The sequence below is a fragment of the Euprymna scolopes genome, chromosome 23 (genome assembly GCF_053919585.1).
Source record: "Euprymna scolopes isolate OS-2025 chromosome 23, ASM5391958v1, whole genome shotgun sequence".
NCBI classification, from domain to species: Eukaryota; Metazoa; Mollusca; class Cephalopoda; order Sepiida; family Sepiolidae; genus Euprymna; species Euprymna scolopes.
Genome location: NC_136504.1, coordinates 49546456 through 49568955, shown reverse-complemented (window position 1 = coordinate 49568955; position 22500 = coordinate 49546456). Strand labels below are relative to the sequence as shown.

The 22500-nt window shown below is 33.8% G+C and overlaps 1 protein-coding gene across 2 annotated transcripts in view; it reads right to left on the bottom strand.

Moving 5' to 3' along the window:
- The window catches only part of LOC145245886 (shootin-1-like), a 201293-nt gene that overhangs the window by 120264 nt on the left and 58529 nt on the right, over positions 1-22500 (bottom strand). For both annotated transcript variants that reach the window (XM_080107611.1, XM_080107612.1), the window contains exon 2: positions 1479-1531. In XM_080107611.1, coding sequence (XP_079963737.1) covers positions 1479-1531 — 53 coding nt within the window. The remainder of the gene's footprint in view (positions 1-1478; positions 1532-22500) is intronic.

Sequence of the window (22500 nt, the reverse complement as noted above, 5' to 3'; positions counted from 1 at the left end):
TCAACATTCACTGGCGCCTGTTGAACCTTTACGAAACCAATGCAGTCGATGTCAGCACAGTTAGGAGATGGGTTCATCAATTTAAGAGTGGCGACAGAGATGTGAATGACAAAACAAGGTCCGCATGTTTAAGACCGAGCCATTGTCCATCAGCAGCAGCTGCATGTTCAAGATAAGAGGGGGGAGCCACATGTCATATACTAAGAGAGTGATAGACAAAAACGTGTTAAGAGATAAGTCGGCTTGTGAGTTAATTGCAAATTACAGCAAATTAGAACTAATGAACTAAAAAAAAAAATAACTTCAACCTAAAAACTAAGGAATATTTTAACATGTACTAGCAAGGGGGGGGGGCTTTCCCCGGGCGTAAGATACGATATGATATGTTAATTTGTACAGATTTCGTATATATTATTATAGAGTCGTGATTTAACTATAAAAATGTATTTGGGTGCTATCAGTTAGAATCGAAACCGAAACTGTAGAATTCAAAACTGGTGACGTTACTACTGTACCAATGTAACACGCATATGAACTGATTAAAAATGTTAAATTATAAATAAACTAAGATGAATGTATAAAATATATAACGACTTTTTTTTTTTTTTTTAATTTTTACCTATTTTTGACCCCTTAAAAATATTTCAAATGGCTTAAGACCCATAAAAGAACGGTCTATAAAAAATCGAACCGTTGGAGGCCCTTAGCGCCGCTCCGTGATTTTTAGTTTTGGGGAAGATAGAGTTTGAAAATATGGAGGCAGACAGACAGACAGACAGACAGACAGATATATATTAGATTTTGTGTGATTAAAATATTAGAAAAAAAAAACGTAAGAAAACAAACGTTGATTAGCTCGGCTTTAGTATAATAATAGATACCAGTGAGACCTATAGATATTCCACAGTGGCAGCTTTCATATATGATACATTGCTACTGGAAATTCTGTGGACGTTCAGTGTGAATGGAGACCCCACGATATTACTGTAGCCCTTTTATTAAAACTGTAAACGTATTTATCTAAGTAATCTAGTTAATGTAGTGTCATAATATATTTGGTTATTAAGGTTTATCTCCAATATCCTTATAGGAATCTGTGACATATTTCCATTGTATGGATACCCAGTGCGAATGGAAACCCCACGATTTTATTATACCATATTTAGACAGACCAGATACTACTCTTGAATTCTATCCGGAAAACCAAGAAGGTATATTTTAGTTTCACGTATGGCCCAAAACGACATCGTTTTATTCATTTATTTATTTATTTTTTACATTGCGTCTCTGGTGATAACCTAGTTCGAAGATTCAATTAGTATATAGATACGCTAATTTAATGTTCGTACTTCGTTATCACTTTCTATCCTCCTTTTTAATAAATAGGATCTCCCGATCGAATAATTTGGAATCTGCAAACCGTGACACACGTACGTACGTTAAAGGTACAACGGTATTAAATATATAAATTTACTTACGTCATCTTGGCTGGCTCTGTATTTTATAAGCATATCATCATAGCAATCAACAACTGAAAAAGAAAAAAGAAGAAAAAGTGAGAAACACTTGATGGGAAGTGTAGCGATGATTAGTTCACGGTTGCGATGGAACTTGTTCGGAAAACAGTTTGGATGTCAACAAAAACGTCAACCAGGTTTGTGGAGTCAGAGTCGGGGGTTTTATAAAGAGTCAGAGTTGGACTCGTAAGAATGTTAGGAATCAAGAGTCGGATTTTCTAATCTCTAGAACTTCAGCAGAGCATCTGAATATTGGAAGGCTAATAGTGGAGAGGGGACAGAGATTGGTTCACGTGACGCCACCCCGCACTATATTTTTTTTTAGTTTCGTCTCTCTTTGTCAATTTTTTCAGCGGATTATTATCGAACTAGCCTGGGTGCCCGGCGTTGCCCGGTGTTTGGAGGTGTGTGTTGGGCAACAAAAAAAAGTGGTAGTAGGCAGGCAGAAAAAAAAATTGACGTTTTGTTGTTGCGCTCATCGCCAAACCGGAAGCGACGTATGTTTAAATTAAGGCTAGACAATCGAATAGAGGGGATGACTTTCGAAAATATCGGCGAAAAAAGTGATCCCTCCCTGTAAAATGTGTCCAGTTGAGGGTAAGGAATTAATGTTTTTGGACAATTTTTCGATATTTGTTGTCCAAAGCGTGGGGCTTCAAAATGATATCGTTCTTGTGAAAATCTGTCAACTTTTTCAAAAGTTTTAGGCAGACATACATACATACATACATACATACATACATACATACATTTTAACAGACAGGTGAGATTTATATTATAGACTAGCCTGGGTGGCTGGCATTGCCCGGGTGTTTGGAGGTGTGTGTTGAGCAAAAAAAAAGTGGTAGTAGGCAGGCAGGCTTGAACCCGTACCGCGAAGGAGGAAAAAAACATGAAAAAAAAAACATGAAGTCTTTACCGTTGCATTCATTGCAAAACCGGAAGTGAGGTAAGTTTGAATTAAGGCTAGTCAATCGAAAACAGAGGATGACTTTCGAAAATATTGGCGAAGATTTGGCCAATTTTTCGATATTTGTTGTCCGAAAGGTCGTACTTCAAAATGATACAGATATTGTGAAAATCCGTCGCCTCTGTCGAAAGTTTTAGACATACATAAATACATACATTTAAACAGGTAGGTGAGATTTATATTATAGATGGACATTAAGCTACCAGATTATCAAAATAAAAATGAAAAAAGTCAATATTTAAATATTTGTAAGGGGGGTGCTCAGTTTCTAATGCAACGTTATACTAAATCGATCACCAGTTTTAGAACCACTCGCCGTTTTCAGGCTAAATTTCGCGAATTACACTCTGTTCCTTCTTCGCTCTTAGTGCCGGAAGGCTTTACGATAAGAAGATGGAGTTGTAATTTTGGGGAGTATCAGAGTCGGAGTAAGAATTTTTGAGAATCCTAAGAGCCAGAGTCATACATTATACTTTCCGATTCCACAAATGTGACATCAACTTCAAAAAAAAGAAAAACAAAAGTCAATGCAGGGATATGCGGAATGTTAGCTATTGTTGTTTCTTTCAAACTTATGATTTGTTTACGAACAAAACAAAAAAAAATCTTAACTTCTTTATTAATGTAACAGGACCGGTGATAAGAACGATGATGATTGCCAGCCGTTCAGTTTATCACATTTTTTATGACAAGTAAAGAAAAACAGAGGAGGTGTGCAATGAAGATGGCAACAACTAAGGGAAGTTGTCTCCCCTTGTCTTTAGATAAAGAGTTATATTCTTGTGTAAGAGTGATCTCCCTTTCGTTGCTGTTGTAACAGTTTCATTTGACTGTAAAACCAAGATGGAAGTTTAGTGAAGACCGGATATCTGTGGAAGGAATGGCTGAGGAATAAATCGATATGGTGTTCAATAAAATTAGCAGATTTTTATTTTTTTAAATTTTTTTTTATTTCAGAAAGGTCGTTGAAGTCACTGATGATGCTGTTGTTGCAGACAGGATCGGAAATTGCTGCTAGTCATAGTGGGTAGGAACGCTGCTGCTTATTGTAGTGGACATAGCTGTTAGTAGATGATGATGATGTCGCTACAGGCAAGATCAAGAACTCCTGCTAGTCATAGACAGAAACTGAAAGCTGATGATAGTGGGCAGGAGAGAGGTGCTGCTAGTTGGGGAAGGAATGAATCCTATCTACTATTGTTGCTGACAATCGTCGTAGTCATGGTGAATTGAGGTGGTTGGCTGCTATTACTGGCACTCAGCCATTATCGTCATAGTAATGAAGTCATATCATCTGATAGAGAATCTGGGACGAAGGCTGATAGTCGATTTAACAAGTTATCCACCGGCAAGTCTGCGGGGAAAAGGCTGCTGCTATTGCTGCTGAATCGACGTCTTGCCAGGCAACAATGGTGGAGCAAACCCCAAACTGATTGGTGAATATTAAAAATGCACCTGTTTTATACGGCGTGATCAGCTGCTTCTGATACTGACGCCTCTATGACATCTGATTGGTAATCGAAAAGAGTGTTGTGTGTGTAGAGAGATCAAATTGTGTCCATCTCGACTACATGTGCTGAAGCTGTGAAAAGATTAGCACCGTTATTTTTTTTTTTTCTGAGTTGTAAACATGGTTGCAGAATCAAAGGTTTTGAAAGGATTCAAAAGTCGAACTTATATAAGAATTGAAGAGTCAGCGACTTTTTTTTTTAAATATCCAAAGAATCGAGAGAAACTGAATATTAGAAAACTTCACAATAAGGAGTCAGATTCGGAGTTGGAATCAGAGTCGGATATTTTCGAATTGTCGGAGTCAAAATTAATACTTTCCGATTCTGCAACTCTGATTGTAAACGGGGGGGGGGGACACGACAATGTTATATAAATTTAGTCTCAGATCAGAAACAGCAATTTGTCAAATCTACATTTAACTTAACGGATGCTTTTACTCAAACCAATGAGACATTTTATTTATTTTTATTTATTTATTTACAAAAGTGGAGAGACAAAGCTTTATGCGACCATCACTCCACAAAAATCATCTTAACATGTGACCTGCCTCTGTTCTTTCGGAACCTTTTTGGGAGTTTCTACACTCATCAAGCGTTTTTCTTTTTTTCGGGGGGGGTATCTATGCTTTATTTTTATTTATTTATTTATTTATTTATTTTCTTATTCAAATTTATTATTTACTAGCGGGGGTACTCGACGTTGCCCGGTTGTTTGGAGGTGTGTGTGTAGGGGGGGGGGGTAAAGTAAAGATAAGCGAAGTAATAAACCTGTTTAAATATAAAAATAAAAACAAAAAAAATCGGCAAAACCAAAAAAAAAAAAAACCCAGCGAACAAACGTAAAACTTCTATAAAAAAGAAATCAGAAAAAACATAATTCAGGGAAAAAATGATGGACGTGTTCAGAAAAACAAAAACAAAAAAAAAGCACAGGGAAAAACGAAAAGCGAAAAAAAAAATGGCATAAATAACCCTTCGATTCGGTTTACTCCATGGTGCGTTTCACCCAGTAGAATTAAAATTCCATTCCAGTTTTTTAAGAAACTACGAAGTAAAGAAAACCGAAACTGGTATTCCTTCATAACTGTCTCTTGCGGACGATCCCACAATGGTGTTCAGTGGTGGCGGGGGAAGGAGGAATTTATTAGAAAGAAAAGATTTTACCACTTCCATTGATCTTAACCGATTTTGGCAGTGAAATCTCAGCAGATAGAATATAGGAATCTACGATTATCGAGGAAGTGAATAGGTAATAGGCCTATAACACACCTCAGATATTGTGCTGCAGTTTGTGCGTATTACATTTGCATGAAATGTCTTGATTTTTAATCCTACTAAGATCAAAATCAGAGGGGGAAAAATGAGTTCATTTTATATATATAGGTAAGGAAATATTCAATATGTTCTTTATTAATATGGGTCCATCGTTTTCTGCTTCTACTTATTGTCATTGCAGCACTAAAGTTTAACCTTCGGTGTCCAAAATTAAAATGTGTAAACTCGTTTCTGCGCACCGAATTCGTGCAGGCCTGAATTAATGTAAGCAAATAATTATATTTTGGCCAATCAGAGAACTTTCTGAATTTATTCGAATTGGTCTCTGTGGGAGCTGTCAAAACCGTTTAAAAGGGCCAGATTTTCTTTCAATAAAAAGTTAAGAGCAAAAATTCAGATAGTGCTAGGTCATCTTAATCACCACCATCCTCAACTCACGTAATCATACACTGTCACTTGCATACTCACACTTGGAAAGTACGACACACACACATAATGACTTCTTGAAAGCCTTGAATCCCTTAATGCTGTCTGTTCATTTAAAACAACTCATCAATTGAAATAATTCCAAACTTTTATCACTGAACTATTTTCTAATATGATAAACAAAGAACATTAACTCTTATAAACAATTTATGTCGATTACCGTTTCAACATTTGAACAACACTTGGCCTAACCCAGTGACTGCCGATCGAGCCCGAGCCATGATTGACGGAAAATCCTGAGGATCCGGGTTAAATTCTGCTCTTGCAGAATTTAACCTGGATCCTTGGATTTTCATCCAGATCATCATCATCATCATCATCATTTCACCATCGGTTTTACATGTTGGCTTATGTTAGACGGCCTTTAGAAAAAAAAAGACTTCCAAAATAACCAATCTCTGGTCAGGTCCTTATTTAACTTTTCTACATATACTAACCCAAGAACATGTATCGGCACAAAATTTTCATAAGGAGATTTTATAAGGACACAACATTTTCATAGGGAGATTTTATAAGGACACAACATTTTCATAAGGAGATTTTATAAGGACACAACATTTTCATAAGGAGATTTTATAAGGACACAAAATTTCATAAGGAGATTTTATAAGGACACAACATTTTCATAAGGAGATTTTATAAGGACATACATTTTCATAAGGAGGTTTTATAAGGACATAAAATTTTCATAAGGAGATTTTATAAGGACACAAAATTTCATAAGGAGATTTTATAAGGACACAACATTTTCATAAGGAGATTTTATAAGGACACAAAATTTCATAAGGAGATTTTATAAGGACACAACATTTTCATAAGGAGATTTTATAAGGACACAAAATTTCATAAGGAGATTTTATAAGGACACAACATTTTCATAAGGAGATTTTATAAGGACATACATTTTCATAAGGAGGTTTTATAAGGACATAAAATTTTCATAAGGAGATTTTATAAGGACACAAAATTTCATAAGGAGATTTTATAAGGACACAACATTTTCATAAGGAGATTTTATAAGGACATACATTTTCATAAGGAGGTTTTATAAGAACATAAAATTTTCATAAGGAGATTTTATAAGGACACAAAATTTCATAAGGAGATTTTATAAGGACACAACATTTTCATAAGGAGATTTTATAAGGACATACATTTTCATAAGGAGGTTTTATAAGAACATAAAATTTTCATAAGGAGATTTTATAAGGACACAAAATTTCATAAGGAGATTTTATAAGGACACAACATTTTCATAAGGAGATTTTATAAGGACATACATTTTCATAAGGAGGTTTTATAAGAACATAAAATTTTCATAAGGAGATTTTATAAGGACACAAAATTTCATAAGGAGATTTTATAAGGACACAACATTTTCATAAGGAGATTTTATAAGGACACAAAATTTCATAAGGAGATTTTATAAGGACATACATTTTCATAAGGAGATTTTATAAGGACATACATTTTCATAAGGAGATTTTATAAGGACACAACATTTTCATAAGGAGATTTTATAAGGACATACATTTTCATAAGGAGGTTTTATAAGGACATAAAATTTTCATAAGGAGATTTTATAAGGACACAAAATTTCATAAGGAGATTTTATAAGGACACAACATTTTCATAAGGAGATTTTATAAGGACATACATTTTCATAAGGAGGTTTTATAAGAACATAAAATTTTCATAAGGAGATTTTATAAGGACACAAAATTTCATAAGGAGATTTTATAAGGACACAACATTTTCATAAGGAGATTTTATAAGGACATACATTTTCATAAGGAGGTTTTATAAGAACATAAAATTTTCATAAGGAGATTTTATAAGGACACAAAATTTCATAAGGAGATTTTATAAGGACATACATTTTCATAAGGAGATTTTATAAGGACACAAAATTTCATAAGGAGATTTTATAAGGACACAACATTTTCATAAGGAGATTTTATAAGGACACAAAATTTCATAAGGAGATTTTATAAGGACATACATTTTCATAAGGAGATTTTATAAGGACATACATTTTCATAAGGAGATTTTATAAGGACACAACATTTTCATAAGGAGATTTTATAAGGACATACATTTTCATAAGGAGGTTTTATAAGAACATAAAATTTTCATAAGGAGATTTTATAAGGACACAAAATTTCATAAGGAGATTTTATAAGGACACAACATTTTCATAAGGAGATTTTATAAGGACACAAAATTTCATAAGGAGATTTTATAAGGACATACATTTTCATAAGGAGATTTTATAAGGACATACATTTTCATAAGGAGATTTTATAAGGACACAACATTTTCATAAGGAGATTTTATAAGGACACAACATTTTCATAAGGAGATTTTATAAGGACATACATTTTCATAAGGAGGTTTTATAAGAACATAAAATTTTCATAAGGAGATTTTATAAGGACACAAAATTTCATAAGGAGATTTTATAAGGACACAACATTTTCATAAGGAGATTTTATAAGGACATAAAATTTTCATAAGCAGATAGTGTTTTACTTAACAATTTTTAGCATTTACTTCAACAGTACTCAACACGTGAATACGGCTAGGTAGTAAGTTAAGAAAATACATATGGCAATTAAGCTACACAGAAATTTCCTCGTTGCAGCCTCATTAAGATTCATCAATCAATAGCCGTATCACGATTATGAAATGCGGAAAATTTTGTGTAGCTTAATTGCCATATGTATTTTCATAACTTACTATATATATATCCACACATTACACATGCACACACACACACATGCATATTATTAGGAAAGAACGAATGCCTGCTAGACACTATTCTCGAGTGGGTAAGGTCTCTCTGTACAGGGGGTTTTCAGGAAAACCTTGTATGTAGATATCTTATTTATTTAAATTAAACAAAGAACCAAATAATCCATTCCTTTTTGTGGTCATTTTATGTCGTTTGAGCTCTCTAGTAAGGAAGACCACTGCATCTTACTTGATATGAACGGCAACTCTCTAGAACTTAAATGCCTACTGGAAAGAACTTGAATGCATACTAAACACTATCCTCGAGTGTCTAAGATCTCTCTGTGCAGGGATTTGTCAGGACAAGCTGGCAATTAGATAATTTTCTCTACAAATAAACCCTGATTGAATATTCGAAACTACATAGTATTCGCGACCAAATAAGATCACCCAGGTATGGCTAACCCACATTGGCTTTTATGGGGAATGGTACATTTTCTCCAAGTGATGTAACGTCAAGTAACAGCACAAAGGTGGATATTCCACCAGACTAGATGAATTCTTGTTCTGGTATCCAGTTAGACGAAGAGACAACAAGGCATGTATACTAGAACATACTTAAATGGTCGATTGGGGATAGGAAAATTACGTTCTTAACTTCTTTAATAAGTCAGTGTTTGAGATGTAAATAGGAAATTTAATAGAACATTCAACTATCTATGTATCTCATATAGAGATCAAGTGTTAGACCCCAGGAAGGGGGCCCCCTTGATTTCTGAGAACTTCGACTGAAGTAAAATGAAACAAACAAAACAAAAAGACGTGTGCGTGTACACATGCATAACCATATATGTATACGAGATGTGCCTTTTTTTTTTCTTTTTTTTTTTTTTACACGGTGGTCATTACTTATCAAGGTCCGGAAGCCACTCAGGGATAAGGGTTATTGCAAGTACATTACGTTAGTGTGGAGATTTGATGAAGTGTTTACTTAAGGGGGTGGTTCATTAGGAATTTGTTAACGTTGGACTTGAACACATCCAAGTTGTAGTCAGGTGGGAAGCAGACAGACGGAACATGTTCACAAGCAATATATGTCAAGTCTCATCATGATTTCCTCTTCACAAGAATTAAATCCTGTATAAGACCTACCAACCTCAACAGTTTTAAATATTTTAAAGGAAAAATAAAACAAAAAACGAAACATTGCAAATTTGAATGAAAAAAAAAAATCAACCAAATTAGCATAAATTGCAAAAAGTTTCAGTCTAAATGGTATTTTTCAAATTCCTAAAAAATATTTGTTAACTTAGAAGATTCCATTCCTCACGTAATCCTGTGTAGACTTATTCTCAGTTCCACCCAAAACGTTTCAGTTATTTAACGAATGTCAGCATCAAAAAAATTCTTCTCCTTTTATGGTTGGGTGGTTGTTTTTGTTTTACGACATATCGACCCTTTTCAGGTTATTTAATGCCGAATCCAAAGATTGTTGTTTTCAAGTCAGTTTCTATTTAACCCATAGTTGGGACCCTAACAGGTACAACCACTTCGGTCAGAGTGGACCTGGGAGCGATGGCAATTAAAGGGTGGCTCCACATTCCCCAAAGCCCGCAAGCTGGGGCCTCACCACTGGATATAGTTTAAGGTCATATCCAGGACCGACTCCTTTTATAATTTATCTACTTATATCATCTTATATACGAAATGAATCCTCTGTCTTTTCCTTAGTAAGCACAACCATAACACTACCACACATACCCTAAAACAAAGTAGACTTCATTATGAAATCGTGTGCTGTATTAAGCAGCAGAGGATAGGTGGGCCGCGCCTGGCGCAATACATCAAGCAAAATAAATACTTTCGTTTTTTTTGTTTTTTTTTTTACAATTTTTTTTGTTTTTTTTTTTACAATTATTTTTTTTTACAATTATTATTTTTTTTTTACAATTATTTTTTTTTACAATTATTTTTTTTTTTTTTTTACAATTATTTTTTTTTACAATTTTTTTTTTTTACAATTATTTTTTTTTTTTACAATTATTTTTTTTTTACAATTATTTTTTTTTTTTACAATTATTTTTTTTTACAATTATTTTTTTTTTTACAATTATTTTTTTTTACAATTATTATTTTTTTTTTTTTACAATTATTTTTTTTTACAATTATTTTTTTTTACAATTATTTTTTTTTACAATTATTATTTTTTTTTTACAATTATTTTTTTTACAATTATTTTTTTTTTTTACAATTATTTTTTTTTTACAATTATTTTTTTTTTTTACAATTATTTTTTTTTTTTACAATTATTTTTTTTTTTTCAAAAGAAAAATATACAACTATATAAGTACGAGAAGTCTTCAAAAGTTTCCAGACTTTTTGTACAGACATTTAAAATTATCGTACACTCTTGAAAATTCAGTATGTTATTGCTGTGCATCTTATGAGATGACTGACCAATTTTTATGATTTCAGGTTATACTGAATAGCTGCAGCAGGAATTGAAATACACCTTACTAAAGCCTTATTGACAAAGCTGGTGAAGTTAAAAAATGCAATGTGGACGTGAGGACACTTTAGACGAACGATATGCAACAAAATTCTGTTTTAAACTTGGAAAAATGCCACAGAAACATATGGAATGCTTCAGACTGCTTTTGGACCATCCTGCATAAATTGAGCACCATTATTTGAGTAGCATAAGAGAGTGAAAGAAGGCAGGGAGTCTTTGAGGGATGGTGGGAGGAGTAAGGAAATCAAAACATCAGTGTTGACTGACCAAAAGGACAGTCGTGTGTGTGTATAGAGACAATAAGTACACAGTTTGATGTCAGTGTGGGAACTGTACACAAAATTATTTATGAGGAACTGAAGATATGGAAGATTTTCTCAAAGTTTGTCCCAAGGGTGCTCAGAGAAGATGAGAAAGATAGATGCTGTCATGACAGCAGGGAGATGGTGGAGCTGATCAATTCAGATCCCACAGTTCTTGATGCTCTGGGGATCTGCAATGAAAGCTGGACTTACTGGTCCAGAGACCTATACATACACTAGCGGGCGAGTCAGGTTTTGCTCGGGCGTAAAATGCGCTTAAATATGATATTTTAATTTGTCCAGATTTCGTTTATATTATTATAAAGTCATGATTTCGTTATCGTATATATTATTATAGAATCGTGATGAAATGCATTTGGACATGATTAAAAATCCGAAAATTGGAAGAAAAGCTGCAAACTTAGTTATTTGTAGCTTCTCTTCCAATTTTCGGATTTTTTAATCATGTCCTAAAAACGCATTTTATTTCCTTTTGATGGATTGATTGTTGCTATTTCTTCTGAGGAGTTTAGGGCAAAATAGATTCACTGATTGCTATAATAATTAAGTGATTGATTTTGTGCTACGAAACAGATACTGTCAAGAATTGTAAGCGTCAACAGAATTTAAAAAAATAAATTGTAAGATGGTCAACATCATGAAATTTGAAATATAGACTTTTGTCATTCATTCATTATATGCTCTGTAATTACATTGAGCTTCTTAAATAAAGATTAGTATATATAAAAAGGAAATATAAGTGAATAAAGAATATTTCCAAAGATATATATATATATATATATATCTTTTCGTTTAAAAAATCAACAAAACTATATATATATATATATATATATATATATATATATATATATATATACATATATATATATATATATATATATATATATATATATATATATATATATACGTAGTTTTGTTGATTTTTTAAACGATATTAATGTTACTGCCTCCACCTTGGAGATCCAGTGTTTTCTTAGAAAGTCGCCTTCTTTTTATTTGGACATATTTATTTATTTATTACTTTTAAAAACAGTAATCTACGTACACGCGTGTTTCGAGGCCCTACCCCTCATCATTAGGACTCTAATATATATTAGACTGAAACTATTTTGTAGACATTCCTCGGATTTAGATTTTCTTTGTCATCGTTTTAGAATGAAATACGACTTTTGAAAAGATACTAACTGCTTGGGTTTTAATTTGAGGACTGCAGTAACTACTACTATTACTACATGGTAATCTTAAAAGAAAACGTACAGGTAAAAGTGCACGTTAATATATATGAGAGAGAGAGAGGGGGAGGGCAGAGTAGAAAAGTAGAAAAACCAAGAAAAAAAAAATACAGAAGAACTTTAAATAAGAAATGGAAAAATATTTATATGATGGACGAAAAAAAGGAAAGAAAAGAATAACGTCTGATACGAAAGAAAGAAGTACAATGATCAAATGTAGGAACGACAAGAATTACATCGGATGAGAAAAATAAAAAACAGACATTAGAAATATAAAGATGAAACGAGATTAAAAAAAGAAAAAAAAAAGAATTATAGCAAATGAGAAATAAGTATAGGGTGTCTAAAAAGTCACTGAAGGGTTTTGAATTCAAATAGATTCTTTATTTTTGCTTAGACCTTTCTCTAATTTTAACACAATCTTACTAAGACATTGAGATTTTTCTAAAGGCAAAATTCAAACAATCTTTATTTTTTATTATGAAAAATTTATTATGAAAAATAATGTCTTTTAAATGTTGCCCATTTTCAGCTTTGCATATTTGTACTCTTCCCAAAACATTATTCATGACAGATTGCAGAATCTCTGGATTGCGATTTAACTCCTTTATTTCGTTCCTGATGTTTTCCTTCAATTCTTGTAGGGTTTGGGGTTTGATGTTCCGAGGTCTGCCAGCTCGCGGATTGAAATAACCGAGTTAAATCGCAATCCAGAGATTCTGCAATCTGTCATGAATAATGTCTTGGAAAGTGTACAAATATGCTAAGATGAAAATGGGCAACATTTAAAAGACATTATTTTTCATAAATAAAAATTGAATTGGGGGGGGGGATTTGTGTTGTTTTTTGTTTTACTTTCCCAATGTCTTATTCAGATTGTATTTAAATTACAGAAAGATATCATAAAAAGTAAGGAATCTATTTAAGTTCAAACTCTTCAGTGAATTTTTAGGCACCCAGTATATAAGACGGAAAAAAATGAAGAAAAGGTAGATTAATAAAAAATCGAGATAAGGAAATGACATTTAATGAGAAAGAAGCGAAGAAATGGCATTATACAAGAAGGAAACGGATAAAAGACATAAAATTGGAAAGAGACGAAGAAATGGACATTAGATGGAGAAGAAACGACATTAGCTGAAAAATAGACATTATCTGAGAAAAAATTAAAAAAAAAAAAACAGAAGGACAAAGAAAGAAAACACAAAAAAAAAATAGTGGAAGGACTCCATCAAATTGCCATTGGTGAAGAACGAAAGTTGAAAGACAAGAAATTGGCAAAAAAAGGTTTTGAAGAATTTGTCTTTGATCAGAATGAAGGAATGTCTGCCGGAAGCTAAAGTCATGAATAGCAATGAATGTCTACTAATAACACCTGCCAATTGCATCAGCATCAAAAGATGGCGATCGGTCTATCTAGAAGACAATAAAATAAAAGTTGGAAAATGGAAGAAGCAACAAGAAGATAATGTTCACTTTTCTCTCATTTTTTTTTTTTTTTTTTTTAATTAAAAAATACTTTTCATTCTCCGGCTTGCTATAGATTAAAAGCCAAATCTCAAGTAGATGTGCGGTGTCTGTTTTTCTATTCGAGGATGAAGTTAAAAACAAAGTTCTATACCAAGACTAAACACAACTCTAAGTAAAATTTTACTAGGAATCCAATAGCGGTGTTAATTAACCTTTTCTGCTCTCTTCTGACCTTGAGCATGAAGTGTAATGGGGTAAAAGGTGGTTGGTTAATTTCAACGCATCCAAAACCAAGCTTCTATCTTTTCACCACCAGCGCTCTAAACCCCACTCAGCCACAGCTGATATGAATGACTCGTCTAAAAGAAGCACCCTGCTTCGAAAAGCTTATGAGACTGACTTTCATCCCAGACCTGAAATGGAAGACATACCAAATCTGTTGCCAGGGTCACTCCAGGAGATATCTCACTTCCAACGCAGTCCTCTGCCCTAAAATGGAATACTGTTGCCACATCTGCGGAGAAGCTGCTTTGAGCACCCTACCTTGCCTTGACAGAGTTCAAAACCAACTTCAACACCTTTTCCCCTCTCTGCAAACTTTTTCCCACAGAAGAGACATTACGAGTCTGGCAAGTGCTCATCTGGGCTTCATTCAATGGTCCCTCCACCACCAAACTTTTACAAAAAGCACTCATTGAGCTATAACCTCTACCATCAATTTCTCCTACTCTCTATCAGTGCTTAAATCTAAGCACAAATACTATGAACAAAGGTTCTTACCGAGAGCAACCAGCCTATGGAACTTTGTTCCACTGGCCTGCTTCCCAGCCAACTACAACATTGTCGTCTTTAAGGCAAATGTGAACAAGTTCCTGCTATCCCGTTCTCTTAAATAGTTCAATTCAGCACAATTCCCAACAAAAAGCGATCACTGAGCTGTTGTCTCACTGACCACTTTACACCCATTAAGCCTTATCCTTGAGTAGCTTCCGGGCCTTGATAAGTGATGAAACCAATTTTTTAAATCCCGTATTTATGTATTGTCATCGACTCCTCTCACTCTACGTTGATTGAAACACTCTTTAACATTTCTTTGTGCCACTGAGCAATTAGAGAAGAGAATCCCTTTATGATAACACTAGAAGATGTACCAGGCGTTGCCCGGTATAAAACATAACGTTAAATTCTTTTAAAAACAATACAGTAAAAAAAAAAAAAAAAAAAAAAAAAAAAAAAAACCTGAGCCGCACACATTCTCACTTTTATATATATGCTAGCAAGCCGCCCGGCGTTGCCCGACCATAAAATACACATAATATTATATTTTAAAAACTGAGTTTCAGAAACTGAGACATGTGCATGCGAGTATTATGTTTTTTTCTAAACAGTTCACTTCTTGTAAGTAAAAAAAAAAAAAAATACTCGAGCTGAGATTGAAACCAAAACCTTAACATAGTGAGTCAAGTACAATGACCATTAGGCCAGCTTGACATGATCTTTAAAAAGTGTTTTCAAACCTATTTATTCTTAACATAATTAATCTGTCATGTAAACTATTCACGCATGCGAATTCACAAAACAATTAACACACAGATAAAACTCTGATGCCCTCACGTACTAATTTTTCAATTTTTACCACTTATCAGCCGTTTTTTCTGGATGAAAACCGATTACAAAGTTTTCCACGTGTCTGAATATCCTATATACCAAATTCCAAGTCCATAGATGAAAAACTTTGTTGAGTATAGAGGTTGGGAAGTATCTCCACGCACACATACACACACACACACATTCTCACTTTTTTTTTTAGATATACTAGCAAGCTTCCCGGCGTTGCTCGGTCATAAAATCTGCATAAATATTTTTATTAATCCAGAAATTTTATTTATTATAAACAGAAATACCGTAGGTATTAAACGTAACGTTAAATTCATTAAAAAAAAAAATGAAGGAAAAAAAACGGAAAGAAACAGAGACATATGCATGTGAGTGTTATGTTTTTTTAAACAGTTTATTTCTTGTAAGTAAAAAAAAATCACTCGAGCCGAGATCGAAACCAAAATCTAAATACAGTGAATCAAGTACGTTTACCGTCACACCAGCTTGACATAACTTTCAGAGATTGTTTTCAAACCAATTCATACTTAACATAAAGTTTTACGAACGTTGTGAAAGAGTTGAAAACAAAAATCCGGTGGCCTCCCACGTACCAATTTTTCAATTTTTACCTCTTATAAGCCTTTTTTTTTCCCGGATGAAAATGGATTAAAAAATTTTCCACATGCCTGAATAACCTATATACCAAATTTCAAGTCTGTAAATTAAAAATTCGTTGAGTATATAGATTGGGAATTGTTCTCACGCACATTCTCACTTTTATACAATATAAGATAGATAGATAGATAGATAGATAGATAGATAGATAGATAGATAGATAGATAAATAATAATAATAATAATAAAAATAATAAAAATAATAATAATAATAATAAAATAAATAAATAAATATAAAAATAAAAAGTAAAGAAACATTAGTTCATGAATTTTCACATGGAATCCAAGTTGAACAAATAGTGATTGTGATCCAACGGTTTCTTAGGTTTACATATACATATGAAGAAATTTTTTTTTTACCTACACTTGAAGCGTTGTATATTAATTGAAAATTGAAATAACAATTACGTATATAAATGGATACGTTTAGAAGGCTAAAAACAACGCATTTGTTTTGTTTTTTCTTTAATAAACAAATTTATTTGTTTATATCAGATATATTTCGATGCTATACATCCTTATCAATGAAGAGTGTTTGTTTTTTTTTTCTTTTCCTTGTTCGCACGGTGGAATTCTGCGGGCGACAATGTATCAGTCCGTGGGTCTTGGTAACGGTTTTATTTTTAAGAATAAAACATTTTTAAAAAAATCATCAGCAGGGGTATCGCGTTAGCCGCGCAAATTGAAATAATGGATTTTTTTTTTCTTTACTTGCACTTGAAGTGTTGTATGTTAATTGAAAATTGAAGTGTAAGAGTTACGTACATAACTGGATATGTTTAGAAGGTTAAAAACACGGGGGGGGGATTTTTTTTTAACAAAAATACCATATGTTTAAGCTTTGGAAAATCTGATCATATCGGTATTTCCCTTGCTCAACATTTCGTCTATTTATACACCTTTCCTTCTCTTTTAGCTTTTCTCTCTCTACACACACACACACACACACACACACACACACACACACACACACACACAGACACACACACACACACACACACACACAGGGTAAAAGAGAAAGAAAGGTGTATAAATAGACGAAATTTTGAGTAAGGGAAATACCGGTATGATCAGATTTTCCAAAGCCTAAACATGTTTTTTTTTGTTATCTCATCCATGACGCATACAGATTGTTTTATATACCTAAGTTAGTTATCTTCATTTTATTTAAACAAAAACCAAAAATATACATTCACAAGAAGTTTTTTCTTTTTCTTTTTAATAACCATAAAGTTTATTCGTTGCAGTAGGCATAAAGCCGAAATCATTCTCTTTTGGGAAGTAAGGGTTGGGGGCAGGGTCGATGGTTATCTAATTTTATAAAAAAACTGTTGTGCTTACATTACTCTAGACACTTACCAAAATACCACGTTCATTCTGTGGCTTGATCTTACTTAGACGATTCCCAATTTGTTTTAAAAGGGTTTTTATTTACAAAAAAAAATTATCATGGGGAGTGGGACATTTACAGATATTAAAAAAAAAATAAAGGAAAAATGTAGGTTATTAGTGCCCATCCAACCCTTTGCTAAGTGTTAGGCTGTCCACTATTTTCTGGGTGCTCTGAAAACCAGCAGATCGGTTTCTATGTGGGAGTAGAAACTAAGTAGGATTTCAAAAATATAACATAGGTGGTGTCCTCCCAGATATAATACAACAGTTTAGGAATGCCTGGGAGAAAGATAAATGTCGGGAGTGGGTATCTTTGAAAGATGTCAAGCACACACACACACACACACACACACACACACACAGGATCGGGGGGTCATTTATTCCACTAGCTAAGTGTCTTTTACATTTAATGGGTAAGTTCTGCAAAAGCTAGGACCGTGTGTGTCATGCCTATGCAGAGAACATGAACTCATATCCAGCTCCTTGACAGATACATAAACTAGTGTTACACACTAGCATCCTACCGAACTCTATGCGATGTAATCTCCTTCAATCACATCTGATCTTTACTTTAAGCTGATGTTTAACATAGGCAACCTGATACTGATCAGAAACTGATTCAACCCCATAGACCTTGTGAAGATGTGAAACCCACACCACCATTGTCAGTACAGCTAAGAGGGCTGGAAACAAACATTCTTTTCTCCCTAAGCTATGACAGGGCTATGTTGTGGGTGGCCAGTGCTTCATTTAGAACACCTGAATGGTTGGTATCAATGCAAGCTGTTACGTTGCTGACATGCTCCCTGTGTCGCCGAAGTTTGTTGCCCGTGTATCTCTTCCATTACCCTTGCAGCATCGGTAGTAAAGATCCGTCTTCACTTCATCTCTAGTCAGCTTATCATAAAGCCAGCACATTTCGGACCGATCACCAGGTCAGATACAAATTCAGAGGCCTAGTATGAGGTCTGAAAAGGCTCTCTCAATTGAAAAGAGCATCCTCTGTCAAAGAATGACTCAGAAAATGCAATCTTTCGACACATCTATGACTTGTCAGATATGGTATTCCAAAGCCTTCCTCTTTCAAAGTAGTGAGAAGAGTTAGGGTGTGAAAACCAAAAAGCAGTCTGCGAGAAAAGGTAATGCAACCAGTCGGTAAAAGATGAAAGGAGAAAGGAAAAATCTAAGTGGCACATGCCTTACCTGTACCCTTTAAGGAAAGGGTCTTTCAAATCCAAATTGTGACTGGTGATTCAATCTTTAACTGCACATTTGACCATTTCTTTTCCAGCGGGAGGTCTGATTTGAACCAAATGTCAAGGCTTCGAACTGGGTCATCCAATCAGCTAAAAATACCTGAAAATGTGACCTTGCTGTTCCAGGCACTAAACCGTAGGCTGTTGGGATTGCTGTGGTTTATTACATTACGGTCACTGTAACTTCTTTGTAACAAGTGTGCCATGCCTATGCATTCAAATGTCAGTGCGGTCCATCAAAAAATATAGCAACAGCATTGGCGAACGCAGAAACCAGCTTTCTGCCAGATAGAGCGATTACGCCCAAAACTGTTCTCGCTGCCCCGTCCCTTAATTTGTAGAGGAAAAGCTCTGACGCCAGGATGTAAAGCAGGAATGACAGCAGACAACCTTGACACACCGATCGTGAAACCATGAATGACTGACACCTTACCGTTGACTCACACTGTTACCATTGATAAACGATACAGAATGGAGACTCACTTGCAGAAATCTGGATTAAAACCAGTGATCGCTAAAGCAGATTCCAGAAAATTATGGTCGACTATCAAAAGCTTTGGATTGATCCAAATTGTTCAACACAGCTTTGGTCTTTGGCGTCCTCTTCTATTCCATCTATGATCAAGTGAATCAAGCTATTTTGAATTGATCTCAAGCTCAAAGTTTTGATTTAAATCACTGCAAACAGTTTGCCAAAATCTTTAACTCTGCTAAACAAAGTGGGTGAACACATCCTTTGGAAAAGGAATCAACATGGACAATAGCCTACATTAGAATTCATCACAAAACCATTCCATTGTATTGCAACGCAGTAATGATATTACACTCTGTAATCATGCTATCACAAGCTGCTTGTGTCACCTCCAGACGGGGATGGATAGTCGGCTAAATACATGGTGTCATTATATAGTGCCTATTTACTATGCCTCCCCACGGGACAGAGTTAGACACCAGGGTCGTTTTTTAACGTGGAGAAAAGGTACAAAAATAAAAATTGTCTCAGTCGTGAAGGATTTCTCCTCCACCGAAAGAGAACAAGAAATAGAAGTGCAGCATCTGAAGAACAGATACTACACTTTGGTCTTGTCCCGAAGGCCAAGAGGATGTCCAAAAAGTCACTGAATTGTTGAAAATCTTAATTATTTTACCATTAATGATTATTTTTTTCTCTATTTCAGATATTTTACAAATAATATTTTGGAAATTAACTTGGATAAGTATAGCATTTAACAACATACAAAACTTGCGAAATTCTTTTACCAAAATCAGGGGAAAATTGTTTGGATTCAAAGAGTTTATCAACGGGATTTTCATGTAAGAGATAGTCCAAGTCACAATACAAAAAATGAGTCCACGTTAACAAATCCCAACCCTGCAAGAATTGAAGGAAAACATCAGGAACGAAATAAGAGAGTTAAATCACAATTCAGAGATTCTGCAGTCTGTCATGAATAATGTTTTGAAAAGAGCACAAATATGCGAAGCTGAAAATGGGCAACATTTTAAAAGACATTTCTCATAAATAAAGATTGTTTGAATTTTGCATTTTTACTTTTTAAATTTCCCAATCTCCTAATCATATTGTGCTAAAATTACAGAAAGATATCAAAAGCAGAGAATCTATTTTCATTCAAAACCCTTCAGTGATTTTTTGGACACATTGTAGCTATCAAAATTTCTGATGTAGAGTCTGGATAGTTGGGTGAAACACTCCTCCAGCCACCAGCATATTTCCTAGATTTTTGGCCTTCCAAATATAGCTATCTAGATGTTAACATTTTATATATTTGTGTGTACAGAATTCACTCATTAAACAAATTAACCATTCATTATTAATTTGAGAACACAGCTGCTAAGTACAAGTGGTACAAATGTAGGATATATTTAGTTAATTTAATTTATGCAAAGGGGTAAACAAGAAAGTGGAAACCCACTGAGAAAATTCAGATAACTATGAGTTTTGTGAAATTTTAACAATAGGTATTAAACCTTAATAAATAAATATCTGACAAATTTCAGTTTCTTTCAGGGTTTTATTTTTAGGAGATATAATGTGAGTATACACACACCCATTTTAAAATTCAAATATTTCAGATTTGTATTGAATTTGATTTATAGTCATTAAACACCAATTAAGGAAGATTCCTTGAATTTCAATTTTTTTTCTTAAGATTCCTTAAATTTAAAACATTTTCTAGAATCAAAATCAAATTTGAATCAAAATTGGAATAAATATTCTAGACACAAGGTTTAGTATCATTATATCTTGATTTAAATCTTTATAAGGAACATAAAACTTCATGAAAAACTGGGACGGGTATTTGTCTTGTATATATATTTCATTTTCACATGAAATGAAAGTGGAACAATTGGTTGTAGTGGTTGTGACCCAACGAGTCATGATACATCTAATCTATACTCCTATATATATATTTTTTTTTATTTTTGTGTATTGATAGTCATATTAAAAACCCTTTTTCTATTTATTTAAAACTAGCCTTGGTGCCCAGCGTTGCCTGTGTGTTTGATAGTGTGCATTGAGCAAAAAAAAAAAAAAAAAGCGGTAGTAGGCAGATAGGTTCGAACCCATACTGCAAAGGAGTAAAAAAAAAGTTTGAACCCATACTGAAAAGGAGTAAAATGGTTCGAACCCATACTGTAAAGGAGTAAAAAAAAAAAAAAAAAAAAAAAAAAAAAAAGCGGTAGTAGGCAGACAGGTTCGAACCCATACTGCAAAGGAGTAAAAAAGTTCGAACCCATACTGCAAAGGAGTAAAAAAAAAAAAAAAAAAAAAAAAAGCGGTAGTAGGCAGACAGGTTCGAACCCATACTGCAAAGGAGTAAAAAAAAAAGTTCGAACCCATACTGCAAAGGAGTAAAAAAAAAAAGTTCGAACCCATACTGCAAAGGAGTAAAAAGGTTCGAACCCATACTGCAAAGGAGTAAAAAAAAAAAGTTCGAACCCATACTGCAAAGGAGTAAAATGGTTCGAACCCATACTGCAAAGGAGTAAAAAAAAAAGTTCGAACCCATACTGCAAAGGAGTAAAATGGTTCGAACCCATACTGTAAAGGAGTAAAAAAAAAAAAAAAAAGCGGTAGTAGGCAGACAGGTTCGCACCCATACTGCAAAGGAGGAAAAGAACACAAGAAATTAATGTGACGTCTTTGCCGTCGTATCCATCGCCAAACCAGAAGTGGCGAAGGTTTAAATTAAGCCTAGTCAATCGAAAAGAGGGGATGACTTTCGAAAATATCAACAAAAAAGCGACCCTTCCTTGTAGAAACGTGCCGAGTTTTGCAGATAGTCTACATATACTACTTGCGTAATATTTGCATAAAAAGATTATAGTAAACACAAACTTCTTTCTATATATATCTATGAATGCATATATATATATATATATATTTGTTTAAAAAAAAAATTACCTACCAAACTCCTCCTAGAGTTTTGGTCTATAGACATGAAACTTAATATATAGGGTATTCGAACCATGTGAAACTTTATATTTGGGTTTTAGCCAGGGAAAATCGGCACAAAAGTGTGAAAAT